Consider the following 21560-nt stretch of genomic DNA (forward strand, 5'->3'; position numbering starts at 1 on the left):
AGTCTTGGATAAATAGGGCATGATGAATGGAGTCCAGACACTAGCAGGAAGAGATTACATTCTTGTATTGGAAAAAACTGACAAATTCTATGTTTTTCATCAATTATATGGGCCTAACAACTATGGACTTATATGCATATAAGTCTTCCTGTCTTCTCTAAACCTGAACATTCCACTGGTCTTTTTCCAAAAGCAGTCCAGTCAAGGATCCTACCTTTATGAAACAGAAGTTTGGAGAGTAAAATACTACTCTCATGCCTTTTTGTAAATTAGGGCTTCAGTAAGAAAGACAGCTTTGATCAGTTACGCTGCCATAAAAAACCTTAGTCTCATCTGATGCATTGACAGAAATGGAATTAAAGTTGCATAATACCATATGTCTAAGGAGAACAGGACAGTGTGACCAACAAAACACCATAGGAAACCAAATGGAATCTATGCCAGAAAAGCTGATACACCTTAATATTCCAGGATTGTCTTTTACCTTGTCAGCTATGTGAATATTTTGTTTGAGCTCTTACAGTTCCTAAAACAGAAGTCAAAACCATGGCGTTCTTCTGCCTTGAATGACCACTGCTTCCTCATTTTTTGATTCATACTATCCTAACAGCAAATACAGGAAGGTGGCCAGAAACGTAGGATTGGCTTTTACACTCCTAGTGAAGCTGTCATATAGATTTTTCTCTTTTCAGGATCCTGCCTTTCTTTGGACTAGATTGACAAGGACATGCTGTTCACCTTCTCTGTTGGCCTCATTTATGTAGTGACTGCTGTTTGTCTGGGTGAAGACAGTTCTAGAGAGCTACTTCAACACCATTAATTTCTAAGTTAGTTACTGACATAGAAGTCAGTCTGTTCCTTGCATATTCTTGGGTGTTCATCATAAAAAGGAAAGTATCTGCAGATGGAATTTTGGATCCAAGTTAATAGGTGGTCCCCAGGTTTTTATTTTTGTGAACAGAAAGCCGTGACTGTGGTTGATTTATTATCTTAAATAACATCTTAGAATAAAAGTCTCGTAATGTTTGTTTATAGCACCTAGGAAAAAAACTCTTAAAAATGAATCTGTTGCACCCCTACATGCCAGGATCCACATTTCATTCAGTCTTTATTTCACATATTTGTCAATTCCTACAGGTGTAAGGGAAATTGGAACTGGATCATAGAACTATTCTTTAGGATTATTATCCAGAAATGTAGTTCAGGAATGAGGAACATGCTTTACATCATCTTTTACACTACAGCTGGGGTGAAGGTTTGATAGAGAGTTTCTATCTAGCAGAGAAATGACCAAAAGGCTACTAAATTTCTGTCAAGTTCAATGCTATCAGGCACTTTTATTAATATTGCTTCCTGCTTTGGAGGAAAGTGGAACAGAACTGCTGGCCACCACTGCAAGAAAATCTAGATAGCCATTCTCAGAATGAGCCAGCCATCTTGCTATCCTTTAAAGTTGTAGAAAAGATTAGAAAAGAACTTGGAAGACACCCATACAGCATTGCTTACAATCACTCAGGTTATGGAAGAGATATTAAAATAAGATTTTCTGGACAAAAGTAAAGTCTTACTTTGCTTGTATGTTCCAAAGGGAAAAAAAGACACTTTTTATGAAGAGTTGGTAGAACAGCAAGTGGTATAGGTTTTTCCTTTGTCAATATTCAATTGCTATATACTGAAATAAAACCAATTTTAAAACCACTTCACATTAAAATAACTTTTTATGAATATAAGAAGGGTCACAGGGAATGATCTTTACTACAGTGCATAAAATAGGCTGGGGCAGGGTGAAAAAGGGGCAAGCTTTCCAGAGCAAATCCTTCTTCAGGTCACATCTGGTTTAGTATACTCATACCAAATAACATTTTTCATTTTAATTAGCTTGTTAAACATTTCACTGATAACTACATTAATTACATTATTTCACTTGTGCATAAAACCCTTAAAAGCTTCCGAGATAACTGTTCTTCAGAGCAAATATATCCCAGGTATAATGAGAAATTTTAATTTTAAATTAAACTTTTTTTAAAACAGCCATGGACCAACAATATTGAAAGTACATACTACAATAAGAGTACTAGATAAGAGAGTCTGCAAAGATTTATCTTTTTATCTGACTATATGACTGTAAGAGGTTAGTAATAATCTTATTCAAGTCAATGGAACATCTTTTGACTACCAACCTTTTCAAGATTGGTCCCTGAACATTTCCTTCCACTCTCCAGGTTTTGGTATAAAAAGGCGTGGGCTTTATGTCTAAATCCCAAACTCTCTGAAATCAGCTGAAAGATCTATCCTATTCCACAGACAAGACCAGGTCCAAAATGGGTTTCAGCCCCTTTGGCAGCCAAGACCTGTCACCTAGCTGATGTTTGTGTATTTATTATAAATAAATTGTATTTCTCTATAAAAAGATGATGTGGAAACAGAAAACAAGCAATTGTTTCTTAAATAAACAGAGTGTTAAGGATCTGCCAAAGAGATGCTGTCAAATCAGTACGACAATTGGCGAATAAAAATGCCCATGCTATTTCAGGACCCAGAATTTGGAGCACTATTACAGGATAACTACAGAAAACATACCATCTAGTATCTTGAACTAACAGTTTTCTTTGTAGAAGACTATCACTGAATTTCAAAGAGAGACAGATGTACTTTTGTTTTCTAGCATTACATTAGGCAGGGCTAAAACCCTGTGCATGAAAGTAAGAATTGATCTTTTGTCCGTTTTAAGTGATCTCCCCATGGTCCCAGCGCTCACTTCACTGCCATGCAGAGGGCACTCTCTGCATCACGGATGCTCTCTTTCAGTCCACGCTTGTCCTGCTCCAGCTGGGTAAGAAGTCTATTGAGCTGACGCAGAGATTGATCTTTTCTTCTCAGCTCCATCTTTGCCTCAGAGAGTCTCTGCAAGCAGACAGAAGGCAGAGTTACTTGTCAGCCCAAATAATTAACTTCAATTTATGCCATAGGCTATTAAACAAAGTGGAAAACAGACTGACTGTGAAGTAGATTTGGACCATTACATGCTAAGGTTTTACAAATTCTCTAGCAAAACCATTACTAACTCAGAACCCCCCATTTTTAGTATATTGCCTGTGTACAAATATGTTTTATAAAATAAAGTGACTTGTTTATCAAACAGGTACATATACTGTGCTACAGGTACTATATTTACAAATACCAGATTTAAACACAGTGGAAATAATCAAGAGTACAGCATTAAAGAGAACAGAAAATTCTCAAAACTGAATTTATAATGAACATTAAAGAAAAGGATTCACAAAGAAAGGGAATAAACAAAGTAGCATTTATTTAAATATTCTGCACTATTCAGAAATTTCAGGATTAAAAAAGAATAAGAATCTAATATTCTCTGTTAGTGCATTAAGTACAGTTTTGCTGTAATTCTTGCTAAGAATAAACCACTATTTTATGGTGCTTTCACTATTTTAACATTAGTTTTTCAATATGCAAAATAGTACGTGTATTTTTTTAATGTTTCTCTCTGGCTTAGAATTAACACAACATGCTTTAAATCAATTCAGATTAATCCAACAGATGACAAATAGCACACAGAACTAATTAATACAGAACCTGGCTAGTTGCTACTCCTTTCTGCTGGGATAAATCAATACTTTTATAGACTGGAGTATTAATAACATGATTTCATAGTTTGCTAAATGTTACATTTTACTTACAGCTGTTAATTGCCTTTTTAGAAAGAGATTATAATAGGTGACTATAAACATTCTTTTACCAAATGCAAATTCCCTGACAGATTCTTAACCAATATAGGATAGCGAAGGCTGCACAGCTGCAAGACTGAGCTCTTGCATCTTGTTTTCAAAATTGACGGATATGTTTTCTGCTTAAGTTCTAAGAATGCTCTGCATAATTTGCACTCAGGATTACTTGACCTGGACTGTGGAACATGGATAATATGTATTATGCTGTGGATATGTATTAAGAACAGTATATACAAAAGCTGATAATAATCTGGAGGGCATTGAAAACTCAACTAATCTGAAAAAGGTTCAGACCTCGCCAAGCATCAAAGGCACTTCAAAAAACAATATGCTAGAGAAAATGTCTATAAAATAACAAAGTACAGCATAAAACTGCATAATCCTGAAAAATAAACTGAAATCTGTGGATTGGCATAAGTTTTCTTCAAACATTTCTCAAGACAAAAAAGCAACCAGTTATTTCAACAGAGTATTTGGAAGGTACAGCACCTCCACCTGAACTCTCTGTTCAGCAATTTACAAAATCCAGGCTGAGATTAATCACTGCTGTAAGAAAAAAACCAATCAGGAGTTTATTTAAGAAATTCTAAACCCCAGAAATGTTAGTATTAGTTTTGCTCAAATTACTGCGGGTTGAATAACTCTATTCTGCATCTTATGTCATTATTTTTGATGGAGAATGCTATTTTTCACCTAAGAAAAGATAAATACACAGATCTCATTCTTCGACTGCATTATTAGGATAAAGATATCCAAACCCAGAAGTGTTGCTTTCAGAAATTCTACCCTAATGCCACCAGCAGCTACCAAAGCCCTGTCTGAACAACTAAATTTGTGAACTGTCAGATTTTCAGAAAAGTTATTTCCAAGAAACCAGATGTGGATTAGCAAGGATAAAAGGAGCTGTCTTTAATTTAAGAACAATGAACATTATCTTCCTCCATTTATTGTGTTTACTGTTCGTTCGTTTGTTCTAGGCTAAGTCAGCACTGAGGAAACAGATATGAAAACCGAGTCAAGCCACCCTCTCCACCCATATTCCCATCTTTTTAACAAACAAAATTTATTGAACAGAGAACAATGTCTCTGGTGCCAACACTTTGTCCATCCAACCTTCTCGTCTGATTGAAAAATCTGTTTTTAAGATGTAGTCACAGGACTGAGCTCTGGCCTATGTAGAATAGGTAATTCTGCTAATATTTTGATGCAAGCAACTTTTGATGTAGAGGCTGCTAGAATAGAGTCTGGCCCCAAGATTCCAGTAGTCTAAATGAATGAAGAAAGACAGGATAATAGGAACATTATGTGTATTTATTTCATTTTTATTAGATAGCTATCCTTCTACAGGGGCTGAAGAGTTGTCTGCTCCCACATAAAGCTTTCCTCACTGACCACAAATGGTGAAGAGACCCACTAGGTATCAAAATCTTCTGGGAGCTGCTAACTAATCTTGCTTACCAATTGCAAGCACAGGCCTATTAATGAGGCAATAACAGGGATGAAAGCACGAAGCCTAATTCTTTGAGAGGCATGGGCAGCAATCCACACTAACTGGTGACGAAGCAATATAGAAATGCTTAAATCAAATATCTCACTGAAGACCTGCTTTATTATATTCAAAGCTTTCACCATTATTTACAGAAATCTCCTAAGGATTCAGACTTTACCTATCAATAATACTGCAATATCTAAGCAAAATGTAAACTGATTTTAGCTCTCTCAAAGCAGTTTCAGCATTCACTTGAAGTTCCTTGCTACTGTGGGTTAAAGTCAAGCCTTGGAAATTGCTCAAATATAGTGTGGAGTATTCTAAAGTAATGGCTGCTAAGCCTCTCTTTTTTTCTTCTTCAGATTGATCTAATTAAAACCCTTGATAAACTTTATGGACTCTAATATTTCCAGCTGAGTGACTGAAACCAAGAGGGTGTGCCTCAAGGCAGCAAGGCAACAATGATAAGCAGCAGGTTAGCCACTAATTTCTCAGCCAGGGTAGATTGTGAAAGTGTGATGTTCTGATATCCAAGAAAGTGTTCAGGAGAGAATAGGATAAATCAAGTTTAATAACTCTGCTCCTAATTGTTCCCTCAATGCTCCACTCTAATTACTTGGAGAACTCTCCTGACTGTCACCTGATATTAAGTTGTTGGAGGCTGAGTGTGGAGCAGTGAGATAATCAATAAACATTTAGTGGGGAGAAGAATGAAGATCCCGTTAAGCAGTGGGAACCTGCAGCACCCAAAGCCCTTCTGCTCATGAGAAAACCTATGGGAGAGCCATAGTGATTGCAAAGCAATAATCCAAAGCACTGTTTTTAGGCCTTGAGGCCTTTAGGCAACAGTACATTTGAGAAAAAAAGGTTAACACGGTCACCCTAATTACAGCCCATTTTCACATTCTTCATATATAAGCGAAGACAAGCCAATTAGGTAGAAAGGAAGATAAGGGAAGTTTTATTTGTATACTAATTAAACCCCTGATGAAATTAAAGGAAAAACATACAGCTCTGTAATTGTGTCTGAGAAAGGTCACTTCAGGTTCAGTTATCAGAAAAGCACAGCCTTGAGATATTTCACTTAATCCACAATATAGCCCTTATTTTGCCCCCCCAGGTCTTAGTATTTACAAAAATAAGAAAATTTCAAAACCTGATAATGCATTTATCTTGAAATGTTTTCTGTGGACAATTACAATTGTTAGGAATTTGAGGCTAAATACGATAAGAAGAATGAAGGTTTTAAAAACCTACTATGTCTGCACATAGTTCTGTGAAGATGCTGAGCTTTCACTTTCAAGCACAAGTGATTCTGAACCAACTTAGAAGCCAAACTCCCAATTTTCTGACACTCCATAAAACACCAGTTATCTGTTTAATTCAGATGTTTAGGCATTCAGCTGCTAATTCAGACATAACTGCACTCCTTCCTCTACAGTCCACCAAAAGCTCATGGATCAGTTGAGTTTTCATCAGAATCCTTAGAAGGAGTTCACTTTAGAGGTATTTTAGATTTAGGGTTTTTTTCCACATAAACTGAGTATGAAAAACCATTTGTTGGAGAGAACAGCAAGTAACTGATAGCACTGAATGAAAAATCTCATTGGATGTCTGTCGGCTGGGTCCTTCCACAAATAATTTTAACAAGCTTAGGCTTTGCAGTGAAGAATCCCTTTCTTCAAAACCACTTACAAAAATAAATCAAAGTTTAACATTGTCATTTTTTACACACAAAAAAGCACTCTGTTCACAAGATAACAGATGGACAATCACTCTAGATGAACCATGACAGTCACAGTTTAAATTCATGCAAAGCATGTGTGACATTTATACTGAGAGCATATTTTTCAAGACCAACTAAAGCTAGATCAAATTGCTTACTAAATTAGTTTAAATTACACAGACACAACACAGCACTACAAGATATGCAAACATACTGCAGTATGTTTATTATGAACTAGTTTGTGAAATTAAAGATTTTGTCTTCAGGACGAAGTTTTATATGTACATTTTCCATTTAGATCCAAAACATTACTTTTTACAAGACCTGTACACTGAATACATCCTGAAAATTGTCCTACACACATAACTAATGAAATTCCACAATGAAAAAAAAAATACAAAGTTTAGCCAGCATCCATTCCTCCACCAGCTGAAACACACTTCCCATTATCCCTGTTGGCAAATATAATCTTCAGGATGATCTCTGAGTGCCCCACAAAAGACAGTCTACAGATAACCTAGAGAACTCTTGCATCTTCACGAGGTCCAAATCCAAAAGGTACAAGAAGTTACATTAATATTTAATGTCAACTGTATTTTTAGTGTGCATGACTGCAATGCAAACCAAATTACATTAGCTCAAACTATACAGCTGAATTTCCACAGGATGTTTTCTGAAAAGAATTGTTACTTATCAAGAACAACTTAAAATGAAACTTCTATCAAAATATCAGATTAAAAACCTCACAGAAAAAAGTTCTGTGGCAGAAAAAAAATTCATAACAGACTTCTCATCGATACATGAAAAAAAAAGAACATCTAAGACAGACATTTAGACCTATGTCAACAAATAAGATGAATTTACACTTCTCAACTGGAAACCAAACTGCAATATCAACATACTGTATCTGTATTCACTGTGTGTTTCATAGGGGCTGCAGTAGTGTCTCAAAACAGTTTGAAATGAACTCCATGTGGCTGTTCCGCTCTTGCAAAGCAGAGCTAACCTGAGGCTGACCACCCATGACATCCCTTCAGTAAAAAATGCTTTCACATGCCCTTTAAACTTAGCTAGGAAAAGAAATATGAGTACTCAAAAGGACACTTGAATGAGCTGTATCTGCTTTCCAGAAAAAACAGTGATTTTTTTTTTAACCTCTTTGCTACTGGACCCTCATCCTGACAGCAGCAGTCTTTTCATAAGCTGGCATTCTGAGAAAGGACGTACCTGATGACTCTTCTCTAAGTATGTGATGTAGCATGGAAGCAGTTAAACGTAGTTTACAAATCACAGTTTATCTAACAAGGTGCAAAATGGCTCTTCAGGTCTAAGAAAGTGCCCTGTGTAATAAGGTCACTGAGCACAAGTCGGTCTACTAAGCAAAACAGTAATGCCAACCAGTACAACGATTTTAATAAATAACCAATACCAGCGAAATAACAAAATACCAGCGAATGAAGAGATACTTGCAGACATATGTTCACATTTCTGACTCAACGTCAAACACAATTGCTTGGGATTGTTTTATATAAGAGACCCTCATAATATTGGAGCATAAACTATGCTAATATAGAAAGCTTTAGTCAAATCAGTGTCACAAAAAAGTCAAGCAATCATCTAAAGACAATTGTAAGTAAAATGATTGTGCTGGTAGCTTAAAAAGCAGCTGTGATATACAGTTACTCTTCAAGACCTAGAACCTAAGTATTAAGAAACATTTCAATAAAAATTTATGTGAGAGTTAGTCAATGGATTGGATGGGGAAAATGCATACATTTTCATTTGCAAGAGATTTTTCTTATAAAAGTAATTTGAAATAGTAAGCATTCACATTGTGAAAGCAAATGGCATTACCTATGTATGTCTAGACAGCAGTCCATTTATTGACTGAAGCGTAGCTCTCAGACATCCAAGCAAGTCAAGGTACCACAAGTATTTTACCTGCAGTGGTTCAGGCTAGATTTAGACTTACAGTTAGGTTTAATATCTCTGTGCTACAATGCAGACTTATTTCTCAATAGAAAATCTACTCTGATCAACAAGAAAAGAATGCATTTTTCAATTGCATTAGCTCAGAATGTTTAGCAAAGCATGACTGAAAATGCTTTATGAAGTCACTGACCTGTGTATGCTTTAATGTCATTGTGAATTAAAAGAGCTTATTAATTTAAACACAGTAGCTACTCCTGAATAATTCTACATAACACTTCTTCCAGACAAGACATCCTACGTTCGCATGTCACTCAGCTTCAAAGTAAGTAAAACTAAACAAAACTTCAAAAGTTTTTATAGGAAGTAACCACACCATATAAACGGCCCACACATGGCCTAGATCCTCATGGACTGTTAGGATTAGCAAACAGAAGCATCGATGTTAAAATGTGTTAGCTAGGTACACTGGTGCATTTGAAGAGAAATAGAAGTTGAAAAAGTTGAGGGACACCCTTTTGAGTACCAAGATGCACTAGGCTTTCCAGACATACAGTAATCCAATCAGAGATAATAATTAAGTCCTACTTTTAAACAATGTTTTGGAAAATGTTAAAGTACATAATAAAATTCATGCACATGATAATCTAGAAATTTTTATCATCTTCTGAGCTAAGTGAATTATGTTCTATTACTGGAATGCTGCAGAGAAGGATTATACCACCTTAATGGAACAAAGACAATTTTAGAAAAACTCAGGCTTTATCACTGTGAGTTTTAAGTGTATTAGAAAAACCCTTGATGTTAAGTGAGAATAAATTTTTGGAATCACATGCATGGTGGCATGAGTACACGATCTTTTACTCCTCATTCACCTCTGACATGCTACCTCAGGACTGATGTTTCTTTTTTCTCCCTAGAAAAGTAAATTCCTTTCCCACCATAATACCTAACCCTGTGTAACCGCAGACTAGACAAGATCCAGCCCTGCAGAAGCAGCAGCTTTTCTGTGCTTTGGCAGTGTCATGCCTTTATATCAGCTACTTAAGTGCCACAGAAAAGAAGTAATCCTATTTTTTTTCACTGTTACACTTTTAACCCTGATAGAACCCCAGCCTTAGGGTTGTTACAGTTCCAAGAGTCAAGATTTCAAAAAGATGGTTTATACCTGGTACTGCAAAAGAGGACTTTTCATAACTCTCTCATGTACCTGTATGTAAGTGAGGCACCTAACTTTACAGGGAAATTCTGATGCTGCTCTGTAACACTGCTCTCTGCTATACACAAGCATCTGTAATACTGTTGCTTAATTTTGCTATACATTATCCAACAATGCACATTAGCACACAATGTGCAAGATAAAGATACAAACAGCACTTAGACTTTATCTTTACTATGATTTAAAAGTGCTGCTGTATCACATGTACATACACAGAAATATTTAGCTGGATATCTATGATGACACAACATATCGCACTAGTTTCTTGCATTTCATTATAGGTGAACTGGGCTCAAACCATGTCTCTGATCATGTCCTTAATGATCTTGCATTACCAGTGACATTTCTAAGCCCAGGAACAGACTATTTTAAGTTTTCAAAAAATATTCTTCCATTGGATCTGCATCCCTCAATTTGTTTCGAAAATTTCTAAATCGTAACAGTTAGTTAAGATAATTCAGGAAGAAGGAGAAATAACTGCAATAAAATTATTAACAGTGACAATGAAATGTTACCTACAAATTAAATAACCACAACTTCATTCCCACTGTTTATTTTAAAAGGCATACAATTTGAAGTCAGTGGGAATCTGGACACAGACTAAAAAGTCATCAGGGACAGGTTAAATCACACAGCATTCTGCTTCAGAACTAAATTTAAGGAACAAGTACTATGGTACACTGGCTATATGTCTTCTCTTCAGACACTGGTTCAAAAAAAGGGAATCCGAAGAGTCTTTAGAATAGTTTCAAGAAATTTTCTAAATAGGACTTAAGGCTCAGTTCTGAGTACAAAAATACACTGTCCGTGACCTCAACATACTGGTGGTCCCAGTTAAGTTTAGTGCTATAGGTCATTCAGCAGCACTTTCTTGGAAGAGGCTGCTGCACAATTCCACCAGACACTAGCACATTAGTGTGAGCCATCACATTAAGCAGTTATGGACAATGCCAAGTATGTCAATTTTATGCTACCTAAAGTTTTGATCTTGCTTCAGCACAAGTTTTTCATTTTCTTTAATTAATGAATTGGACAAATCTTTTTTTAACATGGCACTAACATTAATGCAGGCTTTGGCAGATTTATCACTTTATACAGTTTACATTCAAACACTGCATTCTCCTTCAGAAGAGGTCTGATCAAACTGTACATTTGTATTCAGGTATATGTGTTTCCAGAGACAGCCCCAAATACTGTTTACTGTATGCACATTTTATTTTAATATTATGTCAACCACATCCTGCTGCATGAAGTATCTGCAGGAGGAAAACACACATACATGATTCTCCTTATCCCTTTTAGTTTTTAAACCTCAATAAAATAAGAATGAATTGATAAATATGTAATTTCATACTAAAAGGTCTATTCTTTTATGCAGGTCACCCCCATCCCTCCCTTTATTAAAAACTGGAGAGTAGTCTTCTAAGCAGAAAAAAACAGATATTAGTTAAATTTTGTTTTACTGTACAAAAGGCAACTTCTAAATCATTCTGTTGAAAAAGCATCAAAGATGTATTACATCCCAATATTCAGCAAGGAGATCAAAGTGCTATAAAGGCATATTGATTAGGTGTCTCCCTTCCCTCTGGATATGCTTTGTCTCATACCAAGTACCAGCTGAGACTTATTATTCATATTTTTCACTTTTGGTATGTTTCCTAAGTGTAAGATAAAATGGCACCACGATGGTAGAAAACTTGGGAAATTACCTGCTTCGCTCACCTATAGAAGCAACAGTAATAAATATGCTTTATTATCAAACACATTGGGTGATACCACACAAACAATTATTTTAGTAAATTATCGTTAACTTTTTTTTTTTTTTTAAGAACACTTATTTCTTCATTCTCACACCTGAGGAATTTTCTTGTATGACCGCGAAGTACTATTTATAAATAAAATCTTAGGACTGTTACTTATTATTGAGAATCTTAAATTCATAATTTTAAAATCATTTAATTACTTACTGTATAGCCCACAGGATAAAAACAAAACAAAACAACAATTAATGTGCATTTACTTTAGCCAGAAAGCTTTAAAAAGATTTTTAAAGTACTTCTGAGACAGTAAGAAGATTCATGTAGCAACAAGAACTTCAGTGGGTTTTTCATAAATACATATTGTAAAAATCAACACAAAAATTTAGGCAACATAAAAAAATAATTTTTGTTTTGAGTTTGTTACCCTGCTACAATCTCGAAGAGCATTCATGCATTTCATGATTAAAAGAAGATAGCATAGTATAGACTTTGGAAGCTGAAAGTGGTATGAGTTTTGAAACAACTTGCCCTTGAAAATCATCAAATACCTAATGAAAATAGAGTGTCAAATTAAATTCAAAAACCAAATTACATGATAGGCATGGCTGCTGTCATAGTATGTAGCCAAGAAAGGGGACCAAAGTGCAAAGGAATGCATTTCTTGCTTTAGCCTTATGCCAGTTAAATACATACATACTCCAATAGCTTAATTATATTCCAAGAGGTGTTTGAGAGTGAGTTACTTACAGTTTCACAAGAAGATACAAAGATCTTTACAGAGTTAGCTTCACACAAATAGAAAGGGAGATCACGGGAAAACCTAAGGTGAAAAAATGATGGGACCCTAGAGATACCCTAGATAAACAGCAGCAAGAAGCAAATCTATATATAAAGGACTTGTATATCAAGAACCTGTATAGCAGAAAGTCCTACACATTGATATCTAAACTACTAGGAAAAATAGGGTTTAGAATACTTCTTTAAAAACATCACATGCTGTTTTAAAGATCTATTGATCCCCTCTGCACATCTCAAGGTAACAAAGTTACTTTGTAGTTGACCCAATAATATAACAAAGATCTCCCAGGCACTGGATTTACCAAGAAGCCTTTCTGTATTTTTGAGTGAAAACTGAAACATAGTTGAAGGTCTTGAAATAACAGGGATAAATGGTTTGTAAGTACATATGCTTAATACCCACACACTGTAATTACACAATAATCCCATTTTTCTTCCAAATTACATGTCAATAAATCTTTCTCACTACACTATAAATTCCAAGGTCATGGTCAGAGATGTTTATTAGTATAATTACAATGCAGCAATAAAACCATTAAGCTTTTAGATCCCAATATTGTTCCATTTACTCTCCCCTCCCCCCAAGGGAGAAAAATAGTTCCTACAAATGGAATACCAAGAAAACATTGGAATTTACTTTTAAAAGACTATAAAAATGCTCTGGTTCATGCAATTACTTTGTTAAAGTTTTCCTTTTTCTTTATTTAATCTTTGACAGAGTGTCAGAATTTCTTTTTTTTGAATGGCACAGTGCTGCAAACAGACTCAAACTAAAAAGCATTCTCTGAAACAGGCAACATTACTACACTGTAAAGATATAACTAACGCATTCTAGATTTTCCTGTGTGCCAGTCATTAATATATTAGACCAAAAAACCCAAGGTCTTAGCCATCTGTTGAGAAGTAACTTGCAGTCCAAATTCTTGACTCGTTTCCACATTAGTTTCATTATTCCTGGGCACAATTCTACTTCCCTTCCTCTGCAAACTACCAAAAGGGCACTTAAGTGCATGATTAGTAAAATAACTGTTGAAATCAGATTACTGAATCAGACTAGCATGATCAAACTATAGAAAGGAAAACCTGTTATTACTTGGAAATTAACTCATGGTCATAATTAGCTTTCAAAGACGAACGAAAGTGATGTTATATAATCATGACTTATTCCAGTGTTCTCTCTCAGTGCCTCAGTTACACGCGAATTGTTATAATGGTGAAAGCATCTTCCTCAGTTATCTTAAACTCTTTGACACGTTAAAAGTAAATATGAATTTTTCTAACATAGGGATGTCTTTTCTTATTAGATAAATAATGTTTACACCTGACTAGTTGAACACTGAACATAAATGTAATAAACTGACAATTCCTTTCACTCTTCTGTCAATGTAAGTAGATGTAAAGTAGAAGCAATTTTGGAGATTATTTTATTATTTTCTTACTATACAAAGATAGTAAAGAATTTGCCTGACAAAAACAGCCTGAATAATACTCTTACTACTAATGAATAAAATATTTTGTAGTAGGATAATTTAAAAAGTAACAAAAAATGTTCACCTGGTATGAATATGTGTTCAAATTCCAATATAAAATCCTAACATTGCTCAAATTACAATGAGCTTTTACCGACATTCAACTTGCAAAACTAGACAAAAGAGGAATTGCAGAGGAATGAAACAGTAACACAGTGGTAATGCCAATACACTTTCAAAATAAGAGCTTCCAATTAAATTATGTTTGTGTGACTCATAGTGCAAAATTTTGAATTGTTGTATTGAACTTCATGTTAATGCAAACACATAACTAGTTCATAACAACAGATTTTAACTTTATTCTTTCTCCTATTCTGCTCATTACTTACGTATTTTCTAGAAAGCCTGACTCAGAAAAGTTAAGGCAGACCTTCAACGACTTGGCTGCTAGTTGCTTGGTTGCTTCATTGATGATTATGGAGGAAATACAATACTTTTTGAGTACTGACCATGCCTGGCCATGTACTAACCTCAGTCCCCCCAGACTACTCATGCTGATACTGATGAATGCTCTAGGCACAGAACAAAGGAAATACACACACCTAACAAGCTGGCTGGAAATAAGTTAGTTCAGCAAGTAAATGCAGGGATCAAGATTCCTAATGTGATGATCTCTAAAGTGGAAAAAGAACAGGGCAACCCTTGGACTCTGAATCTTGGAGGCTAACCAGAGAATCAAAGCAAGGAGAGCTGTGAACCACAACATAAAGAGCTGCCTTCAAAGTGCTAAACAGAATAGTGTATAATTATTTATCTCCAAGAGAAGATTTAATACACAAGTTTGTGATTTTTAAAAAAAGTAGACAGTAAGACAATAAAAGAAACTTCATGGACAAACCACAGAAGAGAGAAATTTAAGGTAAAGTGTAAGTTTAGATATCTGAAGTGCAGACTGAGTAACAGAATGCAGATTTCCTCACTGTTGTCTTCTCTTTCCTTCTGTGAGGGGAAGCTCTCAGGTCCAGTCCCCAACAGCATGTTGTGTCTCTCCTATTATGTAAAGATAGCAGCTGCTAGAAGGAAGCCTGGGAAGACTACCCCCTCCCATATACCTTAATTCCATGTACAATGCATTTGCAATCTTTTAAACAAGAAAGCACAAAGGACCAGCTCCAGTGCAAGTCTTTAGTTGACATAACTCTTTGAAAACTATCTAAGAAGTTATCAGTAGTGGAAGTTATGTAACAGAGAAAGAGAATGAGCAAGCTTACCTGTTTTACAAATAGTGTTAACGCAAACTGAAATACATGACAAAACTGTTTAACCTGTGTCCTCGTTTCAGCTGGGATAGAGTTAACCGTCTTCCTAGTAGCTGGTACAGTTTTGAGTTCAGTATGCGAAGAATGTTGATAACACTGATGTTTTCAGTTGTTGCTCAGTAGTGTTTAGACTAAAGTCAAGGAGTTTTCAGCTTCTCATGCCCAGCCAGCGAGAAAGCTGGAGGGGCACAAGAAGTTGGCACAGGACACAGCCAGGGCACCTGACCCAAACTGGCCAATGGGGTATTCCATACCATGTGACATCACATATAGTATATATAAACTGGGGGGAGTGGGGGCGGGGGATCGCCGCTGGGGGACTAACTGGGTGTCAATCGGCAGGGGGTGAGCAATTGCACTGGGCATCATTTGTACATTCCAATCCTTTTATCATTGCTGTTGTCATTTTATTAGTGTTATCATTATCATTATTAGTTTCTTTTCTGTTCTATTAAACCGTTCTTACTTCAACCCACGAGTTTTACTTCTTTTCCCGATTTTCTCCCCCATCCCACTGGGTAGGGGGTGGGGGGAATGAGTGAGCGGCTGCGTGGTGCTTAGTTGCTGGCTGGGGTTAAACCACGACAACCTGTAATTTATTGTAGTGAGAAAACATATGACCTCTTTTGACTAAGAATAGGGCAGATGGCAATGCTAATCCATTCTTACCTACTTTATAAATTATTTAGGTGTTCAGAACATAGAGTATGGAAACTAAAAAAACCCACTTACTTATTGAATTATAAATTTTAGTTTCTAACCTATTCAGAGGGGAGCTTGCTTCTCTTTAACTTTGTAAACTTGATTAATACAAATTCTCTATTAAGTTAGATAATGGTAATCAGCTATACTGCTTTCTTTAAAAAACAGCCTTTAATTTAACTGGGCAATGCATAGAAATATTGTTTCTTGACAAAGGGACAAACACGTTTTGGGGAATCAACAGTATCCCTCAGTGCACCCAAATCCTAACAGTCTGTCCAACTTAAGATGTCAGAGAGTTTAAAAAAAAAAAAATCCAAAACCTATTTCTGTTCTTATAGTGACTGTAATCTTTGCTGTTGTATTTGAGAAGCATGAAAATCACCTGGTCTTCCTCATACAAGTGAGGCCTTTTAACCTTTCTGTAAGTTAAAATACTGCATCATTTGCAGAAACAGCGAACTATAAAACTGACTTGAAAAGTGGGTGCAATGGTATTACTAAAGAAACTGTATAAATGAAATTATTTTTCAGGGAAAATATGTGGCTATAAATGTATGAAGAGGAAAACCAACAAAAAGCAGCAAACTGTCTACCACCTTCACCTGAAATCCACACCAAGAACAGAGAGCCTGCTCAGGGAAAACATCCACTTCTAACAAACCTAGAAATCCCAATCTCCATCAGAATCTAATTAATTTGGATGTGTCTGTTTGGCAAAGGATACTACACTTTCTGTCACAGAATATGCATATAATGACTTAAATGAAATAGCTAGTGAAAATAAACACTCCCAATCTTCCCATCAGAAAATATTTTTCTGTGAGTGCTATCAAAGCACTTGGATAATATTCTTTTCTCACTTATGCTGTTGTAAATCAATGGCAGCTTCACTAAACTCAGTAAATAAATGCCAAATTTAGGGTATCTTCTTCTAAAACATGTATTGAAGACGATTTTGAGGCAGATCAGTAGCAAGTTACATGATTTAACATATATTGCATTTGAAATACACACAGAGTTATTCATTAACAATTTATAGGACATGCTCCATAAATTAAACCCTAAAAAGATACAGGTTTTATTACAGGTACTAACATACCTAAAAGGAAGTAAATATACACACAGAGCCTGTCAATAGGAAGAAAAGGTATTTTACTGGAATTAAGACATGCTTGTATAAGGAGTAAAAATTATGTCTGCTATAGATGCCTGTGTAACATTTGTGTAAAAGTTTCTCTTCAAAGACAGAGCAATCAGAGCTACTGATTTACCTCATCTAATAAAAAAAATGGTGTAAAAGAGTTGCTTAGTTCCAGCTGACCTTGAATGTAATTGGCTACCTTGGATGTCTCTATGGTATATGCCATTAAGAAGATAAAAATATACAGGATTAAAATCTGAACCGATAAAGCTAAGAAATTAAGTATTACTCCTTTAATAAGCCTACTTTAGGAAAGTATGTGAATACCAAAATATCTCCTTACTGATTGCTACTGAAATGTGAATAAGTTTAAAAATAAGTTATCGAAAGTAAACGGATCTAACATTTTATTTTTCCCCTTATCTGCTTAAAAACTATGAATAAAGAATTCAAAGCAAGTTTTTTTACCCCACGACACTCTACTCCATCCAAAATCACTTGTACACCACCACATTCTCCAACTTTTTATATACTTAGTCTAGACTGATAGATTATTTTGTATCTTAAGATGAAGATGGAGGCATACTTTTTCTATTCATTTTTTCAGTGCAATGGTTCTTTTTTCCATACTCCTGTACCATTTAAGAGTTTAAAAGCTTATGCAATTGTAAGAACACTGTTTTACAAGGTCAGTGTTGATTATTACAGAGATGAGATTGTTCCACTGTACTGCAAAACAAGAGCTACAAGAAAACCCATTTTAAGTCACAAAAACTGATTAGCCAAGAGAAAAAGGTCTGTCAGTTAAAATGTCAGGGCGAAGGCAGAGACCATTTCTGCCTGTCATGAATAAAGCCATGAATAAAGTGGGATTGTGGTAAACTGTGGGAGGAAAAAAAGCTTATTAAAGAATTTTTCTTAAATTTTAAATACCCAAACATGCAGAGCTCAAAATAAAAATATTCATTTTACCCCTTGGTATCAAAGTAGTTTGTGTTAGACTGCTAGTTGAATTTAGGAAGTACTTATTCAGCACAGGTCTGAAACTGTAAAAAACAATGATAAATATAGAAGGTGAGATGATGATTTAGGAAGTATAATTATAAAATCATATATGCATGGTTAAAAAAAAAAATCAAGAAACGCTAGATCATGAGTATGTGTTGCCATGTTACCACAACTGATCTTGTTGCCTTCCTTGATACAGTCACAGATACAGGCCATTACAACCTCAATGCAATTTTGTGCTAACTACTGTAGTAAACATCATGAAGGAATTAAGAGACATCAATCAACCCTCTGGTATTGACACAGAAGTTTAGGGACAGTACGTGGCAACAAGTCTACAACTTAAATTTAGTTCAAAACTCCTCCATGAAAAGGACTGAGAATTATAGAGTAATACCTTTAGAAAACCAAATCAGTGTAACTGTGAGTTTCAGCTCTGAGGCTTATTTTGTCAATTTCTTAGCCTCCACCCTATCATGACAGCTATATTATTACATTGTATTTTATCTTTACAGCTTTCAGCTATAATCAAGCTTTTTACAGTAAATCATGTTGTTCCAGTAGCAAACAACTGCTAGGGGGTTGTAGAATTAGGATGCATTTTAGGATCACTGCTGTCTCAAAAAATTTGTATCTAGCCTTTAATTAATAAAAAACAGAAGCTGTGAAATCTAATTCAGTATCCAATAACCCATGTAATAGATTTGTTTAAAACTCCATCCTACATTTTAAATGCCTACAATTGACTTTTTGTTTCATTTCCTCTGAACAAATGTAAAGGTATGTTTTACCTATAAAGTAAACCATGGTGAAATACCATGCATTAATGTATAAAGAGTAGACGCTAATGAAGATTTCAAGTAAAATCTGTCTTCTATTCCCTCCTTTCATTATGATCCTAATATCCATTTTAAAATCTTGAATCAAATAGTTCCCAAAGAAATCAAACACAAGTCTAATGGCTTATCTATACTGCAGTTATATCTGAAACAAAAAAGCAATAGTATTAACAAGCAATCTGACTTAAACATTAGACAAGTTTATTCTTACATGGATATGAAACACCCAAAGGTAGGGGACTGGGAGGGAGAAAAAAACATAAAAGCCAACAGGTAAATTGGAAATGTCATTGTCTTTCACCCTTAGTGATATAAGGCATTTTTAGTAAATAATACTGCTAATGAAAACCCTCCTTAATAAATTTAACAACATCCATCAGCTTCCCCCACTGTACATCACTTCAAACTTCAACTCTGCTGCAAGTCATCCTCCTTGACATCCATTTTCACTGTTATATTTTCAACAATGGTTTCTGACATTTCCACTAGTTTTGTAGCTTGCATCTTTTTCATTCCCCTCCTGCCTCTTGACATTTCTTATCACTTCCTCCCTAAATCTTCCTCAGAATCACAAGTGCCTCTACTTCTCAAAATAGCAGTGAAGCAGTCTCTTTTGCTCAGCTATCAATTCACAGAAGAATACTGGGAGGTGGAAAGACAGTAGTAGGGCTGAAGAGCAGACACAAGCAGCAAAGCTTGCTTTAAATAAAATATAAATAAAAGCTGCAGAGCTCAGGTCACCACACAGTACCAGCCTGCCTTCACAAGTTGTCTTCTCTTCCCATGTTAAATATCCACCTGATTTCAAACCTCTTATTCTGTCTCTGCTCCTTGATTTGCTATCAGAGATTCTGATAACATCTTTTCCCTCATTACTCGTTATATCAGGAAAACTCTCAATCCTGATGAAAAAGGATCTTTCTCTACTCTTACCTAGCATATTCCAAACTGACAAATGCATTCTCTACCTTAAGATTATATTCAGGAAACAGCTAATCCATGTTTTTAAATATTCTCATGATCTCTATAAAAAATCAAAGTATTCCTGTATTTCTTCCTTCATTTTTCCTATAATCTGCAAACACCTCATGATAGCTAGAACTGCTGTCTCTCATGTATCACGTAAAATCCAGACACTTCACAGGTTACAGATATTGGTGTATACTGCCCAGTCCCAAAAGCAAAAAAGGGAAGTTATACCTTGAATTTTGTTTTCTGTTTTCTTGTTTTCAATACCTTGAAAGTGTTTTCTGAGTACCCTAAAATTCCAATGGACCAAGTAGTATGTGTGCATTTACTCCTGTAAATTTATTTGCACACGAACTGCAAGATTTGGCTTATTCACCAAAAGGTAAATTTCTGGTGCCTATTTCAGAAGGATAATCTTACCTTTACAGTTTCACTTAAGACTTGGTTTTTTTCTGCTTCTTCACTGGAGTGCAATTCTAGTTTATTATTTAACTCCTGTAGCTGTTGCGCCTGTTCATTCAAAAGGACTTGTGCCTGATGCTCCCGATGTAATGCATTATTTAATTCTTCACATGCACTTTCAAATCTCTCATGGGTGATCAATTCCTGATAAGGGAAATAAATTGTGTTTGATTATGTAACTGTATTCACTTGTTTACATGCTTGACTTTCAGAGTTCCACCTGCAAACGTATCAAATTCTAAAACAAAAGCATGCTAAAGATAAATATTTAGGTTTTTTAACATGAAGACAGATCACCAAACAACAAAATAGCAGACAACTTTATTCACTGTATTTTTTTTTTTAAAAGTATTCAGGGTACTGTAAACACTACGCATTCATTATTCTATTCAAATTAGCACCCCAGGTTGTAAAGAATCAATATTTAGAAGGAAATAGGCAGATCAATGTCCCAAATTTCAGTGTGTATCTTATTAACCCTTGTACATGTCTTTCTGGACTCCTTCTCCCCTCCCCAAAATGTTCCAGAGAGAAGAAATAATTCTTCAGGGAAAATCATCATCTACATCCGAACGACAACCCAAAATGAGACAATTTCATCTAACTGTCCCAGAACTGTAAGGAAGTAAAACCCATTAAGAACAAAACCGAAGATGATTAGATATAACCTTGTCCATTTGTGTAAAAAAATCCATTTTACCAGGTAGGAACAGGAAGGGGAATGGATATGAAATCATCTATTAAATATTCTCTGCTTGGAAGTGTTTTGATTGGGACACACTGACAGGTCTATCAACTAGGCCTTAGAATCAACATTGGACACAGCTACAGAAAATACTGCTCATGCTGGGACATGACTGTTTCAGTTATACCGTGCTCCTCTAAAGCATCTATAAGAATCCTTATCCATTCACTTTCCCAGATAGCTCAAATGTGAGCTCAATTCTGAATGCAACCTATAGAAAATAAGCATAGGAGGAA

The 21560-nt window shown here is 35.4% G+C and overlaps 1 protein-coding gene across 6 annotated transcripts in view; it reads right to left on the minus strand.

The window, feature by feature from the left end:
• CCDC171 (coiled-coil domain containing 171) overlaps positions 1-21560 on the minus strand; it is a 155406-nt gene that overhangs the window by 57907 nt on the left and 75939 nt on the right. For all 6 annotated transcript variants that reach the window (XM_052776450.1, XM_052776451.1, XM_052776448.1 and 3 more), the window contains exons 20-21: positions 20538-20723; positions 2759-2904 (exon numbers count right to left, since the gene is read on the minus strand). In XM_052776450.1, coding sequence (XP_052632410.1) covers positions 2759-2904; positions 20538-20723 — 332 coding nt within the window. The remainder of the gene's footprint in view (positions 1-2758; positions 2905-20537; positions 20724-21560) is intronic.

The sequence above is a fragment of the Harpia harpyja genome, chromosome Z (genome assembly GCF_026419915.1).
Source record: "Harpia harpyja isolate bHarHar1 chromosome Z, bHarHar1 primary haplotype, whole genome shotgun sequence".
In the NCBI taxonomy this organism is placed as follows: domain Eukaryota; kingdom Metazoa; phylum Chordata; class Aves; order Accipitriformes; family Accipitridae; genus Harpia; species Harpia harpyja.